The sequence below is a fragment of the Cebus imitator genome, unplaced genomic scaffold (genome assembly GCF_001604975.1).
Source record: "Cebus imitator isolate Cc_AM_T3 unplaced genomic scaffold, Cebus_imitator-1.0 Scaffold310, whole genome shotgun sequence".
Taxonomy (NCBI): Eukaryota; Metazoa; Chordata; class Mammalia; order Primates; family Cebidae; genus Cebus; species Cebus imitator.
This window is the reverse complement of record NW_016107625.1, coordinates 972,319-989,403: the sequence shown is the minus strand read 5'-3', so window position 1 is coordinate 989,403 and position 17,085 is coordinate 972,319. Positions and strand designations below refer to the sequence as shown.

Here is a 17,085-nt window from a genome sequence, read left to right as displayed (position 1 = left end):
TACTTTTATGACTTAATCCTTATGACAACTCTTAATATGCTATTGTTATTACTCTATTTTACAGATGGGCAAACTGAGTCGAGGCTATACAACTAGAAATGGCAGAGTCAATATTTCAGCCCAGGAAAACTGATGCCAAAGCCTTAACATACTAACCAATACCTTGTGATACTTCTCACTGAAGGTATTTTGGTAAGTACAGATGGAGTTAAATCATTTACTATCAGAGACAGAGAAAACTTTGAGATCACTCAATTGCATCATGAAATAGATATTGATGCTGAGCTAAGGATTGGAAGTGACTCAGTTCAGGTGGTTTACATAACTGCAGGCTTAACCACACAGGATCCCTGACTCCCAGCTGAATCATTTAACCAAAGACTCCACCCTCATGCAAAGTGTACCTTTCCTTTACACGTGTGCCATCCCCTTGGGGTTCTTGCTTTAGAAAAGCCATCCCAGGTAGCAACTTGGTTCAAAGCAGATATATGCCAGGTACCATTCAAAGCCAGGTGAATCTTATCTGTTGAAATAGATCAACAGCACATGAAGGGAGATTGGGGGACCCCTACTCATGCTTCAGATTTCAGCACAAACTTTATGTCCTCAGAAAAGGCTTTACTGGCCTCTCCAAGGTCAAGTCTGTCTACCTAAACTCCTTTATTTAGTATGGTCAGTTGTAATTACATATATTTTGCATGTTAATATATGGTTAATGCTCACCTCACTTGTTACCCTATTAAGTTCCTTGAGGACAGAAGCCGTGTCAATTTTTGTTCCTTATATCTCCAGTGCCTCACCTAGCTCCTGGCACATAATGGGCATTCAAAAAATATTTGTTAAATTCAGGAAAGAATGAACACACAGATGAATGAATAAGTGCACGACTGAAGCACCGTGACAAATCATTCCTATGGAATGCATCAGGTTAGATGCAACTTCTTTATGGTGTGACCTGCGGGGGCGCTTTATGGTCTGCACGCTAACACACCACTGATTAGAAGTCCCCATCCGGAAAATTCTACAGTCATCTATTTGGTGAGGGCTTTGGGACACTGAAGGTGGGGGGAAGAAACACAAAAGGTGAGCAAGCAGTTTTCAAAAGATGCTCTCAACTCCCTGGCCAGTCGGCCGCGTGTGTGTTTTCGTTTACAAAGTGTTTCCAATTACTGTGGCACTCTCGGTATCTGGATCCATCTCCAGTGAATTCCTCTGCAGCTCCTGCCAGACATATGGGATCAATCAGGGCTTCGGCGCTGGTGCGCTTGCTGCGGGAATGTTGACAGCCTGACAGACGCGGGGTTCTGGTGTCATGGAATCTCCGAGTCTTTGGCTTGATCCCGGGAGGAGAACGAGAAGGGGAGGAGGGAGATAGAGTCAGAGATACAGAAAGGAGACGGGAGCGGGGAGAGGAAGAGAGGGAGAGAAGGAGGGAAGCGGGAGATTTTTCTTGACTGCCCCCTTTCCTTCAAACATTTTATAGGCTTCAGAGAGAGCGAGGAGGAGGAGAGAGGGAGGAAAAAAAGAGAGGAGTAGAGAGCGCGCGCCGTTCCCTCCGGAGTCCCCGAGCTGCCGAGGAGTCTGGATTGTGTCTGTCCCCAGTGTCAGATGAAAGGGCGCTGAGGCTCGCGGCCGCCCCCGCTGCCCCGCGCCCTGCTCCGCGCACGCCCCTCTGTGAGCCGCGCAGCTGGGCGCCTCTTCCCGCCCCGGCCGCCGCCTGCGCTCCGGGGCGGCCGCTCCGTCTCCAGCGGGATGTGGGCTCGCCTGGCCTTTTGTTGCTGGGGTCTGGCGCTCGTTTCGGGCTGGGCGACCTTTCAGCAGATGTCCCCGTCGCGCAATTTCAGCTTCCGCCTCTTCCCCGAGACCGCGCCCGGGGCCCCCTGGAGTCTCCCCGCGCCGCCGGCTCCTGGCGAGGAAGCAGCTGGGAGCAGAGTGGAGCGGCTGGGCCAGGCGTTCCGGAGACGCGTGCGGCGGCTGCGGGAACTCAGCGAGCGCCTGGAGCTCGTCTTCCTGGTGGACGATTCGTCCAGCGTGGGCGAAGTCAACTTCCGCAGCGAGCTCATGTTCGTCCGCAAGCTCCTGTCCGACTTCCCCGTGGTGCCCACGGCCACGCGCGTGGCCATAGTGACCTTCTCGTCCAAGAACTACGTGGTGCCGCGCGTCGATTACATCTCCACCCGCCGCGCGCGCCAGCACAAGTGCGCGCTGCTGCTCCAAGAGATTCCTGCCATCTCCTACCGGGGTGGCGGCACCTACACCAAGGGCGCTTTCCAGCAGGCCGCGGTAAGGCGCCCGCCCCTCCCGGCACCCGCCCTAGTCCCCGGGCCCTTCCCACCCACCACTGCCTGCCCGTCTCTAACCCCGGGTTCAGCCTTGGGCAGGGCATCACCTCCCCAACTCAACTGACCCCATCCACAAAACCAGAGTCATCGCTACCTGCCTATTATTGTTGTGGGGGCTCCATTGGGATAATGAACTTTAAAACGGCTAGAGAGATGTTAGGCTCCTTAAATGGTCCGCTTCGAGAACCCTGTTAGGAAGGGATCCTGGAGACGCTAATCACATTCACATTTGTAGGAGCAGATTGCCTCCAAGCTGAAACAGGTGAGTATGGTTTACAAAGTGTTCCTAAAGGTAGGACATGGAGTGATCTGAACGTAATCCCAATCCTTTTGAAAGTTATGTTATGCTTTCAATGTAAGATTCACGCCCTTCCTATTTTTGCTTCAAGTCCTTTATTAGATTTTTACCATCTGGAAGGGAAAGTCAGTTTGGGACGATGGACTTTTATAAAATGTGTCTGTTTTTCTGGTTACAAAGTAATCCATACTCTTTGGGAACAAAAAAGAACATATAGAAATATCTGATACATAATGGCAAGCCAGTGTTTGTAGAATGAATTAAACAAAAAGGAGGGAAAGGAAGAAAAAAAACCCCTAAAATTTCATCACTTTCAAAAACCACTGTTTACAAGTTGTTGAACATTTGCCCACTATGTACATCCATTCATACTTTTAAACAAATTGGTATTTTGCTGTTTTGTAGCCTACCTCTTTCATTTGTTATATCCTGATTCAAATGTTCTCCTTTAGCTGCATGCTATTCCATTGCATGCAAGTGCCATGATTTATTTTACCAATCACCTATTGTTGGCCACTTAGGATTTTTCTTTACTAAGTTATTGTGAGCATAACTATTTGTGGACTCCTCTGCTTACCTCTTTAGGAAGAATTTCTATAAAAGTTCCTGAACTGAAGGTTATGAACCACTGTAACTTCTTGATACATAGTGTCCATTTCTCCCCTGGAGGGTTGTATAAATAAATATATATTCTCATCGGCAGAGTATCTCAGCAATAAATTTGCCACATAGTCACATGTATAATATATGCTATTATTTTTAATATCTTTATCAATTTAAGAGGCGATAGAGGCATCATTTTAGCAAAAACACATTTTTGATTTTTGAAGGTGAACATTTTCCAGTACATCTACTGCACATTTGTATTTTTTCCCTTTAATAATTATCTCATAATTTTTGCCCATTTTGCCATTATAGTGCACATTGGCTTTTTTTTCTTAATGATTTGCAAAAGCTCTTTATATAGTGAGGCCAGTAATTCTTTTGTGTATATGCTGCAAATTTTTTCCAGTTCACTGCCTTTTATTTTTGTTTCTAGAAATGTTATTAGATGAATGATCTACATTTTTATATACTCAGAAGCCATCTGTCCTTTTCCAATTTAATTGAATGTCATGTTTACTGTGTGCTAAATGCTTATGGATATTTGATCTCCTTCTGGCTTTCTATTTCATCCCATTCTCTATCTCATTTGTAATCATTGCCAAAATGATTTAACTGTTGTAATTTTACAACATATTTAAATATCTGGTAGTGAGAATTCTCCCCTTTTTTAAAAAAAATTCTTTTTCTAGTTCTTACCTACTTATTTAATATTAATTTGAAATTCATTTTTACATATTACCAATAAAATCAGTAAGGATTTAGATTTCAATATAGAAAATATTGAATTAACTTGGGGATTATTTATATTTTTATAGTAATAATTATTCTAATTCAAAAGTGTAAGACCTTATTATATTCGCTTAAAGTCTTAGAATAGCTTTCACATTTCCCAAATCAAAGAAATAGTTTTCTATTTAACAGTTTAATACATCTGCAATTTACTTTTGTGCATTGTATGACAAAGATGCCTAATTTTATTTTTTAAACAAATAATTAAGCAGTTGTCCCAGCACTATGTGGTTCATATAATTTGCTTAATAGCATTTATGCATATTTTTATACATATACATTTATACATAATCTTTAGTAAAGTTCTAGATTTTTAGAAATTAAGTCCTGTATATATTTTTCCAATTTAGATCTAAATATATTTTGTTCAATGTTACTGTTATGAATAGCATCTTTTAAAATTAAATTTCAAACAACTTTTCTTGAAATATTGATTTAATTTTATTTTTTTGAGACAGAGTCTTGCTCTGTCACCCAGGCTGGAGTGCAGTGGGGCGATCTTGGCTCACTGCAACCTCTACCTCCTGGGTTCAAGTGATTCTCCTGCCTCAGCCTCCTGAGTAGTTGTGACTACAGGCACGTGCCACCATACCTGGCTAAGTTTTGTATTTTTAGTAGAGACAGAGTTTACCATATTGGTCAGGCTGGTCTCAATCTCCTGACCTCGTGATCTGCCCACTTGAGCCTCCCAAAATGCTGGGATTATGGGTATGAGCCACTGCGCCTGGCCCAGACACATTGCTTTTTAAAAATATGCCTTCTACATTTGGATTCTTGTTGGAGTCTCTTCGGTTCATTTTTTTTTTCTCTTTTTACATACATTTTATTTTACTAATAATAAATGTTTATTGTAGAAAATAAAGTAATTAGGAAAACTATTTCCTGGAAATACATTGTCATAATTTGGTATATAGCTTCCTTGACTTTATTCAGTTGTCTAGGTAACAGACATGTTTTCAGACATAAATTATGCACAAATTATATTTACCCAGTAAAAGCATTCAATTGTATATCATCTTGTAATTTGACTTTGCATTTCCACCATATAGTTCAGCCTTCTTTCCAAAATATGGGACGTATTTCTATTCTATCATTATTTTTCATGGTCACACAGTTTTCCACTGTAGAATGTTTGTGTGTGTGTGTGTGTGTGTGTGTGTGTACCTATTATTATATATTTAGGCTGTTATAAACATTGTATAGCTAAATATTTGCCCATATCTTTAACCATTTCCTTAATGCAAATTCTTGATGTGCCATTGTTGCATCAAATAATAAGCGTGTTTTTAAAGGCATTTAATACATGTGTCTAGTTGCTTTGCAGAAAATGGTGCCAGCCTGCCCTCCACATGCAGTGCCACTGTCAGCACTTAGGTGCACACCAGCCAGTGCAGGCTAATATCATTTGAAGATTCCCCCTTGAACTTCTTAAGTGAGAAATGGAGTCCCATTTTAAATTGCATTTCCCTATTAGTGAGGCTGAATATTTAAAAAATGTATTATTGTCCATATATAGCTCTTCTGTAAGATATTTGAGGATTATTATCCAGTTTTTAACTGGGGGTGGTTCTCTCTGTTATTGATTTGCAAACGCTCTTTAAATCTTAATAGTATTAACCCTCAGCTGTGGGTAACCCAAGTATGTGGCAAATATTTTTGCCTTAGCTGTTTTGTTTAGGGTGATGGCAACAAATGTTTTATTAATGTATTGAATCTATTTTTCTTTTCATCTGTGCTGTTTTCATTGCTTATGAGGATTTAAAGGCTTGTGCCTTTAAGAGATGAAAAAGCTACTTTAAAAATACTCTTGTGTGTTGAAGCAGTCACACCAGGCAGGGTATAGTTTTACAGTGCTAGCTCCCTGTTGCACCTGGTCTCCACTCTAAGTACTCATGAGGTCTTGATGGCTGGCCTTATTCCTAATGCCATAGTCTATTCCATCAAGGAAGAACCCCGCTGCATCAGGGAAAAACCTGCCATGTACCAGCTCCTCTGTTTGTTTTGGCCAGACTTGCCCAGAGTCTCTGAGAATGTTGATCCAAAACAGTGAAATGGGTAATGAGTCGAATACCCAGTGCTCCCCTCAAGACCTACTCTGTCTTCAGCTTTCCCCTTCCAAGTACTACATCCTGTCTTGGAAAGTGGAATTGCCAACGAGGTTCCCAGTGCTACTCTTCGGCCTGGATCCATTTGTAATCTAACAAACAGGATTTCTCAAAAGTTTATATTAGCTGATCTTCCCTTTGACTTTATTTTTATTTATTTATTTTTCCTCATTTTGGTTGGGCTAGCTATGAGAAGGTACAAAAGAAGCTCTGCTGGACTCAGTGTCTGTCTAACCTGGAAGCCTACAGGTCTTCATTGTAACTTTTCCAAGCTTCGGATGAGCATTCTTAGATATAATTAAAACATAAGATTTAGAGAAAATTGGTAGGAGACAATCAGCGTTTGGAAATGGTGTTGATTGAGGCTTGAATTTTTGCATAGGGATCAGGCAGAAGTATTTGGCTGCAGAGTTAGTTTGAAAATGGTAAACTATCTTGTATGGGTTTTGACAAGAAACTTTGTGCATTTCATCATGGAAATGAGATCATTCATCCGATTCCCACGTGTGTGCGCAGAATGGTACTATTACAACTTACTGCGACCTAGCCTTTGTGTGAAACTGAAAATCACAGGAACATTTTTGAGGTTATTAATTACTCCCTGGAAAAATTAGTTTATCAAATCTTTTGTGTGGGAAACTGAATGCTCACACAACTGTGCACAGAAACAATCACGGGCAAACAACACATAAACATGTATAGTACATAGCCACACCTTGCAAGCACACAGTTAGTTACCTCTCAGTCAGACATCTTATTCCTCTACATAAAAACCCGAGATGTAGAATTTTCTTTAACAACATGAAATTTGTTGTTATTTTTCAGCAGATGGGATTGACTAAAAAAAAAGGTAACAGAGTTGCTTCACTTTTTAAATGATTATTATTTGGCGTCAGAATTAGACAACTCAAGGTCTAGTACATGAATGGGTACTCACCATTATCCCACTTGATTTGAATGAATAAAATACAGGATAGACATTTTCTCTTCAGACACCACCCCCTAGCACTCTTCAAAGAGCGCAAGGACTAAAGCAGTGAATTTTGTCATTAGTACAAAATCAGTAGCCTGGGGGAAAGTTCAGCACCTTGAACTTAATTACATGAACTCCTTTTACAGAATTAATAAAAAGCTCTTCAGCTGTTTGTTGCAGGGGAGTAATTATCTCATAATGATCTTTCTGCTTAGTTTTTCTTCCTGCCATGTATTTATAAGTTACCTTTCCTAAAGTTACTATGTTTGGATTGGCCCCACTGTAAATACCAGGCTCTTATTAATCCTACATATTTCACATCAAAATAAAACCAGAGCCCCTCATTTCTACTTTGCTTTTGCTAAATATCCGTTAAACAAACATAACACGAAGCTTCCTTTGAAAAGAAAAAGATCGCTTTCCTCATTGTTCCAGAATTCCAGAAATACGATTCTCTGGTGGGGAATGCTCTGTCTCACCAAGCTTCAGATGGTTAGAGAATTGGGAGTAAATGGGCGGAAGTACTTCCTAGCTTCAGGGAAAGATTATCATCCATGATGTGTTCACACTTGTAGCATTCACACCTTTACCTGGAGAGTAATCTTCTCTCCCAGGCTTATGGGAAGAAGGTGTCTGCTTTTATGTTTTCTAATAAACCCTGAAGATCTGTGAGATGCCACTAGGGTTCATGCAATAGTCTGATAATAGCCTTTGTATGTTTTGCAGTGGTCTATTCTGATGGCCCCAGTGCCAAAGTAATAAGGAAAGTTTGGGTTATCCTTTCCTATAGGAAGGGGTGGGGGCATTCATGTAATCTGCAGTGGACTCAGCTATTCCACACTCAGAAGATAGGTTTAACATCAAGACTCACTCACTGTTACAGAAGCTAAGTTCTTTATGCTGAAAAGATATATTTCCAAATGTACGTCTGGAAATGTTCTCTCCTTTGCACTTCTTAACCTTTTAAACGATTCTGAAATTGTCCCTGGTACTATATAGGAATCTCTTTTTCAATCTTATCAGAAGTATGAATGGAATGGAAAGGAAGGGAATGAATGAATAATGAATAAATAAATCCTTAATACCTACAACAATTCCAGACCTCATGTATATTTCTTTCTCAGGCAAAAAAAAAAAAAAAAAAATAATACTCAAATTTTTTTTTTTTTTTTTTGAGAGAAAGAGAGGGTCTCCCTCTGTCACCCAGGCTGTAGTACAGTGGTGCCATTTTGTCTTCACACCCGGCTAAATTTTATATTTTTAGTAGAGATGAGGTTTTGCCATGTTGGCCAAGCTGGTCTTGAACTCCTGGGCTCAAGTGATCTGCCCACCTCAACCTCCCAAAATGCTGGGATTACAGGTGTGAGTCACTGTGCCTGGCCTAAACTTTTTAGTTTGAAGAGAGATTGAATAATGCTTAAATGTTGAATTCAAATTTCTTTTTAATCTAGTGTTACATGTAGTTTATTAATTTTGTTATTTCCTGCATATAGGATGCTGGTATGTAATAAGAATGTGTGCCTACTGCTACAGTTAAAGGCATTCATTATTATTGGCTGCCAGTATTATGTTCTGTTTGGCTGAAATACATCATGAAAATGCTTGGTTAAAGACTATGAATGCCTAGACACATGGAGAGAGCCAACTGCTTTGTCCTCCCTCATAGCTGTAGCCAAAGCGTAGGAAAATTCTCCACCAATGACCTAATGTTACAGATGTGCACCGAGGGGATTTGTCTTAACAATGACCATAATTAAACACAAACCACATAGCTAAGTAAATGCCAAAGACAGTCTATCCAGTCTTCTGACTTATCATCTGGTCTTTTTGTCCCCCCTCTTTCCCTATATCTTACCTTTGTGAGGTAGGTATCCAAAACTAGGAAGAAGTAGGAGATGCCATTTCCAGGGCTGCTAAACTGTTACACAAGATATAAAGCCAAACAGTGTAACCCAGAAAATGTAAACCATGGCCGTAAGATCATATTCAATCCAAGGGTGTATTTTACTTGGCATATGTGTGTGAATGTGTATGTATGTGTATAATTTAATCACATGTTTTAAAATCAGGAGATAGCATGTTTTCAAAATCTGACTTTTGGACTGACTCTTGGCAATTGTAGCAATTCTGGGTGTGTACTCTTTCAGCTCATTGAAGTCCCCACTTGGCATTTGGAATTCCATTTTCTGGTCCTTGATTGCTATTCCATGGTCTGACATGGAACAATCATTGGTAGAGGCTGAGATGGTATAAACTCTCTAGATGGTATAAACTAGAATAAATGAAGTGGCTAGGAGTAGCTTAGCTGGATATAATAAAAAACCTGAGGTACCAGTAGCTTAAACATGATGGACATTTATTTCTTTCTCAAATTGTCTTGAGTAGAAAATTCAGAGGAAAAATGACAGGTCTGAAATATCTTCAGGGATCCAGTTCTTTACTTTCAGCTCTGCTCCATCAACTTCAGGTCGCCTTGTCGTCTCAGATGGCTGCTGGAGCTCCTACCATCAGGGGCTTATTCCAGATGCCGAGAAGGAGAAAAGGACAGAGACAGTCATACGCTTAAGGGGACTCTGTGGCAGTCCACGCAGTACTTCCACAGAGATCTCATTGGGGAACACTTGGTTTCATGCTCACCCTTAGTTTTATGGAGATTTATTGCTGAAGAAGAAAGAAAATGTGGATGCTAAGCAGGTAAAGAGCCATCCTGGCCGGGCGCGGTGGCTCACGCCTATGATCCCAGCACTTTGGGAGGCCGAGGTGGACAGATCACCTGAGGTCCGGAGTTTCAGACTAGTCTGGCCAACGTGGTGAAACCTGGTCACTACTAAAAATACAAAAATTAGCTGGGCATGGTGGCGGGCACCTGTAATCCCAGCTACTAAGGAGACTAAGGCAGGATAATCACCTGAACGCAGGAGGCAGAGGTTGCAGTGAACCAAGATTGCACCACTGCACTCCAGCCTGGGTGACAGAGTGAGACTCTGTTTAAAAAAATAAAAATAAAAAATCTTTGCCATACTAGTCAGGAATAGTGTATGTCTAACCAGGGAGATGGGAGATGATGAGAAATCCCATTCCATTTCTTCCTCAAATGCCACTGGCCTGGCCAGGATCAAAATAGAAGAGTCTAGCCTTGACTAACTGAAAATACCTTAGCCCTTGGGGCAGATGGTGCTTCTTTTAGTAAAAACTATCAAAGTTCCTAAACAACTCATTTAAATATTGGTGTGGCTGGGGTTGGTGGCTCATGTCTGTAATCCCAGCATTTTGGGAAGCCAAGGCAGACAGATCACCTGAGATCAAGAGTTCAAGACCAGCCTGGCCAACATGATAAAACCCCCGTCTGTACTAAAACTACAAAAATTAGGCAAGCATGGTGGTGCACATCTGTAAACCCAGCTATTTGGGAGGCAGAGGCAGGAGAATCACTTGAACCCTGGAGGCAGAGGTTGCAGTGAGCTGAGATCATGTCACTGTATTCCAGCCTGGGTGCCAGAGCGAGACTCTCAAACAATACACACACACACACACACACACACACACACACACGCGCGCGCGCGCGCGCGCGCGCAACAGAAACTTCTTACCTTAGTTTCCCAGAAGCCAGAAGCTTCTAAATAATGATATTCACTCACAAATAAAAGATGATACTGATAGAGACAGGGAAAATTGTATACTGCAAAATAAAATTAATACTTTAGTGTTAATTTGATAAATACAAATAAAAATTTCTCAGGAAGACATGGTTCTTCTTCAGCTTTTCTCTAGTAAGCTGCCAGGTGAAGACATGTCTACATTAAAAGGAATTTCCTGTTATGTGTTGTCTCTGCATTTCCCATAGATTTTAAAGGCTGTTCTCTAAATCTCTCCAGGCCATTTGAAGACTGGATTTCCGGCAGAGAGTCAGAGTCTGCTTCCATATAGTAACCTGCTCTAGTTTAGAGGCCAGCTGTGGATAGGAAAAACTCTGTGAGAATTGTTGTATGGCCCATGTGTTGTTACAATGCTTCACTTGACAGGAATGACAGCAGACAGAAAATGCAATATATGAAACATCAGTAGATGCATTTTCTTATCATTATGCAAGATTTTTAAAGTATTCTCTTTATGCAAGATTTTTAAAGTCTTTGTCATGGGGTCACTCAAGAAGTTGACAGTTTATTTCTGTAAAAGGTGAAGCAGTAAAGATTTTTCAAATTCAGAGCTTATAGTTATTTCATAGCTGCACTAAATGTGAAAGCTGTAAGCTTCAAAGGTAGATTCTAATTACTACATCTATTGAAATAGCGATAGCTACCTTGTTTTATATGTGAATAAATGTAATTTAAAAGTAATTAAGGAAAAATTTAATTCCTACAAGATAGAGAAAAAATTTTAAGGGACATTCTTAGCAGGACTTACTACATAATTGAGTCATTTAGTAAGAAAAAGTAACAACACCAAGTTAAATATTTTTCTAGTTGTAAGCTACTGCCAGAGTATATAAAATATATTTTGAGGACATGAGTTTGATGAACTATTTTCTTAATTCCTGCTAAAACACTCCCAATAGCCTCGATTTTTAAGTTGCCCATCCTGCAGCACCAGCAGATAGGATGTACCAGTTGCTAATGCAAAATATGTTTGTATGTTTTCCAATTTCATTTTATTTTTAATTTTATTTATTTTTTTGAGACAGGGCCTCCCTCTGTCTCCCAGGCTGGAGTGCAGTGACATGATCATGGTTCACTGCAGCCTTAGCTTCCTGTGATACCACCTCAGCTTCCCAAGTAGCTGGGACTATAGGCTCACACCATTATACCTGGCTAATTTTTGTATTTTTTGTAGTGACAGGGTTCTGCCATGTTGCCTAGGCTGGTCTTGAACTCCTAGGCTCAAGCGATCCCCCCACCTCGGCCTCCCAAAGTGCTGGGATTATAGACATGAGCCACCACTCCTGTCCTGTCTTTCTAATTTCAAAGATGATGTTTAAAATGTATATTTGTGTATATATATGGTTAAAATACCAATAATACCAATACTTCTAATTTTATTAGATATAAACTCTTAAATTTTCCCTGGTTCAACTCATACATTTGTGCATTTGTAATCATTCTCATTTTCTTACATTTAGCAGAGTAGGGGTCTCTTCCCTCAGCAAGGTAGACCATTTACCAAGCATTTCCCCTTCTTTCATGTGCCTTTGAGATCTTCCTCTTTATGGGCCTTTTTCTCTGAACATTGAGCTTTTACAATATGTCTACATATTTAAAAATTGGCATCATATTTCCAGAGCAATATGGTAAATTATCAATATGTTCACAATAAAATTATAAATCCTAAAACTATTTACCAATCAAGGAATTTCTCATAAGAAAATAATCTGAGATAAAGTTCCCTATAAAAGAATGCTCATCACGTACTCTGTGTGTGTTTACCATGAGTATATAAAACTCTCTATATAATGTAAGTTCAATGTCATAAACTATGTGCACTCTTAGAACTTGAGCAGGAACCTTGATTTGCTCCCTGTGCCTAGAAGTGAGCTAGAGACACATCTGACATCTGCATCTAACTTTTGCGAGAAGCACAACCTAAGATAAGGATTCTACTGTACGTAGCTTATTTGGGAGTTGGTCCTAGTAAACATTGATGGGAGAGTAGGGAAATGAGACAAGGAAAGGAAGCCAACCAACAGCAACATAAAACTGTAGTTGGTTCTTAATTCCATGAGGGAACACTGGGAGCCAGTGTGGACTTCAGGCCTTAGAATTATCACAACTTAAGGGGGATAGATCTCAGGTATTTAGTGACTACCTGATTCTCTGTCACTTTTCTGTCCCCTGCAATTAGGCAGAGTTGTCACCAGGCACTTAACAAAGCCCTCAGGCAGAGATGCAGATGCTGGTGTGGGAAGTCTGGGTGGGCCATCAGCAGAGTCTGCTGTGGCAGTTCAAAAGGGAGGCTAAGAGGACCAGCCTGCACTATCAATATTTGGCAAAGCAAGGGTATATGACATTTCCAGGGGGAAGAACTACAGATAATAGCTCAACTGGAATCACTTTATTGCCCACTAAGCAGACAGCTCCAGCAGTAAGAAATTACTGGGTGCAGTGCTGGAAGTGGGATCTGAGGAAACGTGGAGCGTTCTTCAAAGAACTCACATGTGGGCCAGTATTTGAGAGTCCACAAACACAGAAAGCACCAATGCCTTTTTCTTTATTTTCTTTTACTTTTCACTTTTTCTCTTTCAATATTCCCTCTTTCTCCTATGGTTTCATGGCATGAGGCCGAGTATCAAAATTTAGTAGGCAAAGATGGCTGAAGTCACAGCAGTATGGTTCTTGTGGGAATTTTGCAGAGTAATCTGTATTCACCAATTTGATATTTTCCCAAAATGTGGGGAAATACTGTAGGGATATAGTAGATAAGGAAATTACAGAGATGTGTATACGTGGTATATAACCATCTTGTGGCATTTGTTATCTTCCCTCTGCTTGTTTAGGGCAAAGATCACATCTTTTTGACTTTATACCTCCACGAAGACCCAGAAAAGGATATTCATTAAAACTTTAGAGTTCTTGAAAAGACCTATCTTTAGTACATTTCATTTTAGTATATCAAGCATTATATTGTGTTTTCCTGAATTTGTTTCTGTTGCAAATAACTGAAACAAAATAGTTCTTACATCTCCTCAAGAGACTATTCAGTGGATGCTTAACTTTTGAGACGATAGGATAATTTTAGCAAATTCATCCTTCAGATCACTTTCCTGAGAGAATTTAGAAGGATCTCAGACAGATGTGGACTCTAACTCTTTTTCCCCAAAATGTGATCAAGGAGGTAAACCTTATGGCACCTCTGGAGAGAGAAGCTCATCCAATGAGTTCAGAGGAAATCTGCAGGATTTGGACTTTTCAATTCATATCCCCTCTCAAGGTCACTGTCACAACTGCCCTTCAACCACTCCTGTAATATTCTCCTCAATATTGCACAGATTCAAATAGTTATTTTTCTGCTGTTCTACCAAGAGCATTACCACCTACTTTTTGACTCAGGTGGAGTTGTGTGGTTATTGGTTATAGAGGTCACAATTTTTCCTAATCCCGTGTCCTCCCAGTAATAAGCATGATTACTAGTTTTCATTCACTGTTCTGTGTGAAATGTTGGTTGCATTGTAGTTGGTTTATCTCCTTGACAGACGTGATCTAGCAGCATATTGAAAGTTCCTTGGATGAATCATGGTATATGGTAATGAATGATTACTACTTGTCAGGCACCACTTTAAGAACTTTCCCTGTCTGAATTTGTTAAATCCTCACAATAGCAAGCCTTCTTACTTAGGTTGTTATTATTTATTATTATTATTATTAATATTATTGAGACAGCGTTTTGCTCTGTCGCCCAGGCTGGCATACAGTGGCATGATCATGGCTAACTGGAGCCTCAACTTCCCAGGTTCAGGTGATTTTCCCACATCAGCCTCTGGAATAGCTGGGGCTACAGGTTGAGCTGCCACACCTGGGTAATTTTTTGTGTGTTTTTTGTAGAGATGTGGTTTTGCCATGTGGCCCAGGCTGGTGTCAAACTCCTGGACTCAAGCAATCTACGTGCCTCAGCCTCCCAAAGTCCTAGGATTACAAGTGTCGGCCACTGCACCTGGCTAGTTAGGTTATAATTATTACTTGTAAAATACAGATGAAGAAACTGAACCATAGAGAATGTAAGTAAGTCAACTGGGTTATACTACTGGTTAAGTTGAGGAACTAGGATTCAAGTCCAGGCAGTCTGGGCCAAAGTCTAAATTCTTAACCACCATGCAAAACTACCTCTGTGTCATGTTGTCGGAAGACCTAGTAGATGCAAGACACACTACATGTTCACCAGTGAAGTTCATTGCAAAGTCAGGAGGCAGAGAGGGCAGCTGTGAAAGGGACTTGGGCATGTCCATGACCAAGCAGAAGGCAGGCTGGAGCAGATACAGAAGTAAGAGAAGGGGATGTTTGGAGATTGTCATTTGAATGGGCAATGTCTAAGTTGCCTGATAATCCCAGCTGACCACCCTTATCTCATACCCACTTCACCCTCTCTCAGATGCCATTCTTACATGATATAAATATATCAGCTGGCATCTCCCACCTCATGTACTTTAACAGATATTTCTACCAGTCCTTGCAGAGACTAAGCCTCTGAGGCAATAGATCATATCTTTTAGCTGCAAGATCTCTGCCTCTGTCCTTTTTATTTATCTAGCTTTCTGAAGTTTTAGGTTCTTTTCATACAAGGTCAGCACTCCACTGCACACCCTTTATTGAAATAAAATGTGACCCAAGCAAAAATCAAATTTTCTTTTAGTCTTAAGTGCCCATAAGTATTATTCTCAATCATTCAGCCTACACTTAAGTTTGTAAATTTATATGCCAAATCTCAGTACAAGACATGGTCTTCCAGTTAAATTCAATTTATCCTAATCTGAGATACTGAGTGTTTCCCTGTATCATAACATTCCTCTTCTTTTCCTACAGAATCCCATTTCACAAAAGAAAAGAAAAAACTGCTTTTGAATATTTTATTACTTTCTTCAGGTGAAAAACAAAACCCTCAAAACCTTGCTGTAGCAATTAGCTCCATGATCATCAATGCTTACTAAGATCTTTCTTCAAGTATGTAGGTAATAAACTAGGTTCATTTACATATCCAATGCATGTTTAAAGAACACTACGCCTATTGCAAGAGGAAGCATAGAACTAAATTGAAGAATTGTTTAATCCACTGGAGACTACATTTTATTCAAAATAATTTTAAAAGTCAACACATTTGAAAGATGTGTACATAAATATTACTACTGTCCTTGATTGATAATTTATATACAGATAATTAATCTTCTAATCTATGAATAAAACTCCTTCCTAAATCACTTGGCGTTTGATTTCAGGGGTTTGTTGTTGTTGTTGTTTGATATGGAGTCTCACTTTCTTGCCCAGGCTGGAGTGCAGTGGTGCAATCTCAGTTCGATGCAACCTCTGCCTCCTGAGTTCAAGCGATTCTCTTACCTCAGCCTCCTGAGTAGCTGGGACTACAAGTGTGCACCACCACACCAAGCTAATTTTTGTATTTTTAGTAGAGATGGGTTTTTACCATGTTGGCCAGGATGGTCTCAATCTCTTGACCTCCTGATCCACTGCCTTGGCCTCCCAAAGTACTGGGATTATAGGTGTGAACCACTGCACCCAGCCTAATTTCTGTTTTTTAAAGATAAGAAACACAGAGTATTTTGCTCCATAATGGTTGATTTATGTGATCATGTGGTCAATCACACAAACAAGTTAAAAAAAAAAAAAAAAAACTTCCAAATGTCATTTATTTGGAATGCTAATAAATGGCACAAATTAAATGTGGGTTTTTTTGATGAATTTAAGATAACTATAACAAAGAAAGTGCACAGTAAGTTCACGAACTTAAAAAATCTCCCTTTAACCTGCACCCCTTTGTATCCTCCTTGTGTCAGATTTGATTTGAAATATTTTTGGCTCTGTGAAGCCTTCCAGAATTGCCTTCTTGCTGAAGCCTAAGTACTTGCAAGATAATGGTTAGATTTTTCCATGTCTTTCATATGTTCTAAATTCCTGCCAAACTTTTTCTTTATGGTAAGTATTACAATACCTGGTAAGAAGGCATGTTTTTCTTTTCTAACAGCTTTGAATCATAAGTAACATTTTTCTTCTTTCTCAGTAGTATTTTTACACTTGAATTCTCCCAGTCTCTGCACATGCTTCCTGGCATTTGGTGCTCTTTTGGGAGAACAGTTTGACCTGATACATTTCCAAAATAATTGTTCTACTGGCTAAGCCTAAGCATAGCATTAAATTATTTCTTCTCCTCATAGCTCATATTTTTTGCAGTACTAGCCAAGCCTAAGCACAGCATATTTCTTCTCTTTGTAGCTCGTGTCAAGAGCCACTTTCACTGAGTATCATGCCCACCCTCTTC

General features: G+C 40.1%; 1 protein-coding gene across 2 annotated transcripts in view; it reads left to right on the top strand.

Moving 5' to 3' along the window:
- Nucleotides 1-996: 996 nt before the first annotated feature.
- The window catches only part of SVEP1 (sushi, von Willebrand factor type A, EGF and pentraxin domain containing 1), a 210,982-nt gene continuing 194,893 nt past the window's right edge, over nucleotides 997-17,085 (top strand). For both annotated transcript variants that reach the window (XM_037729541.1, XM_017503374.2), the window contains exon 1: nucleotides 997-2,283. In XM_037729541.1, the coding sequence (XP_037585469.1) occupies nucleotides 1,753-2,283 (531 nt within the window). In that variant the 5' untranslated portion in view covers nucleotides 997-1,752. The remainder of the gene's footprint in view (nucleotides 2,284-17,085) is intronic.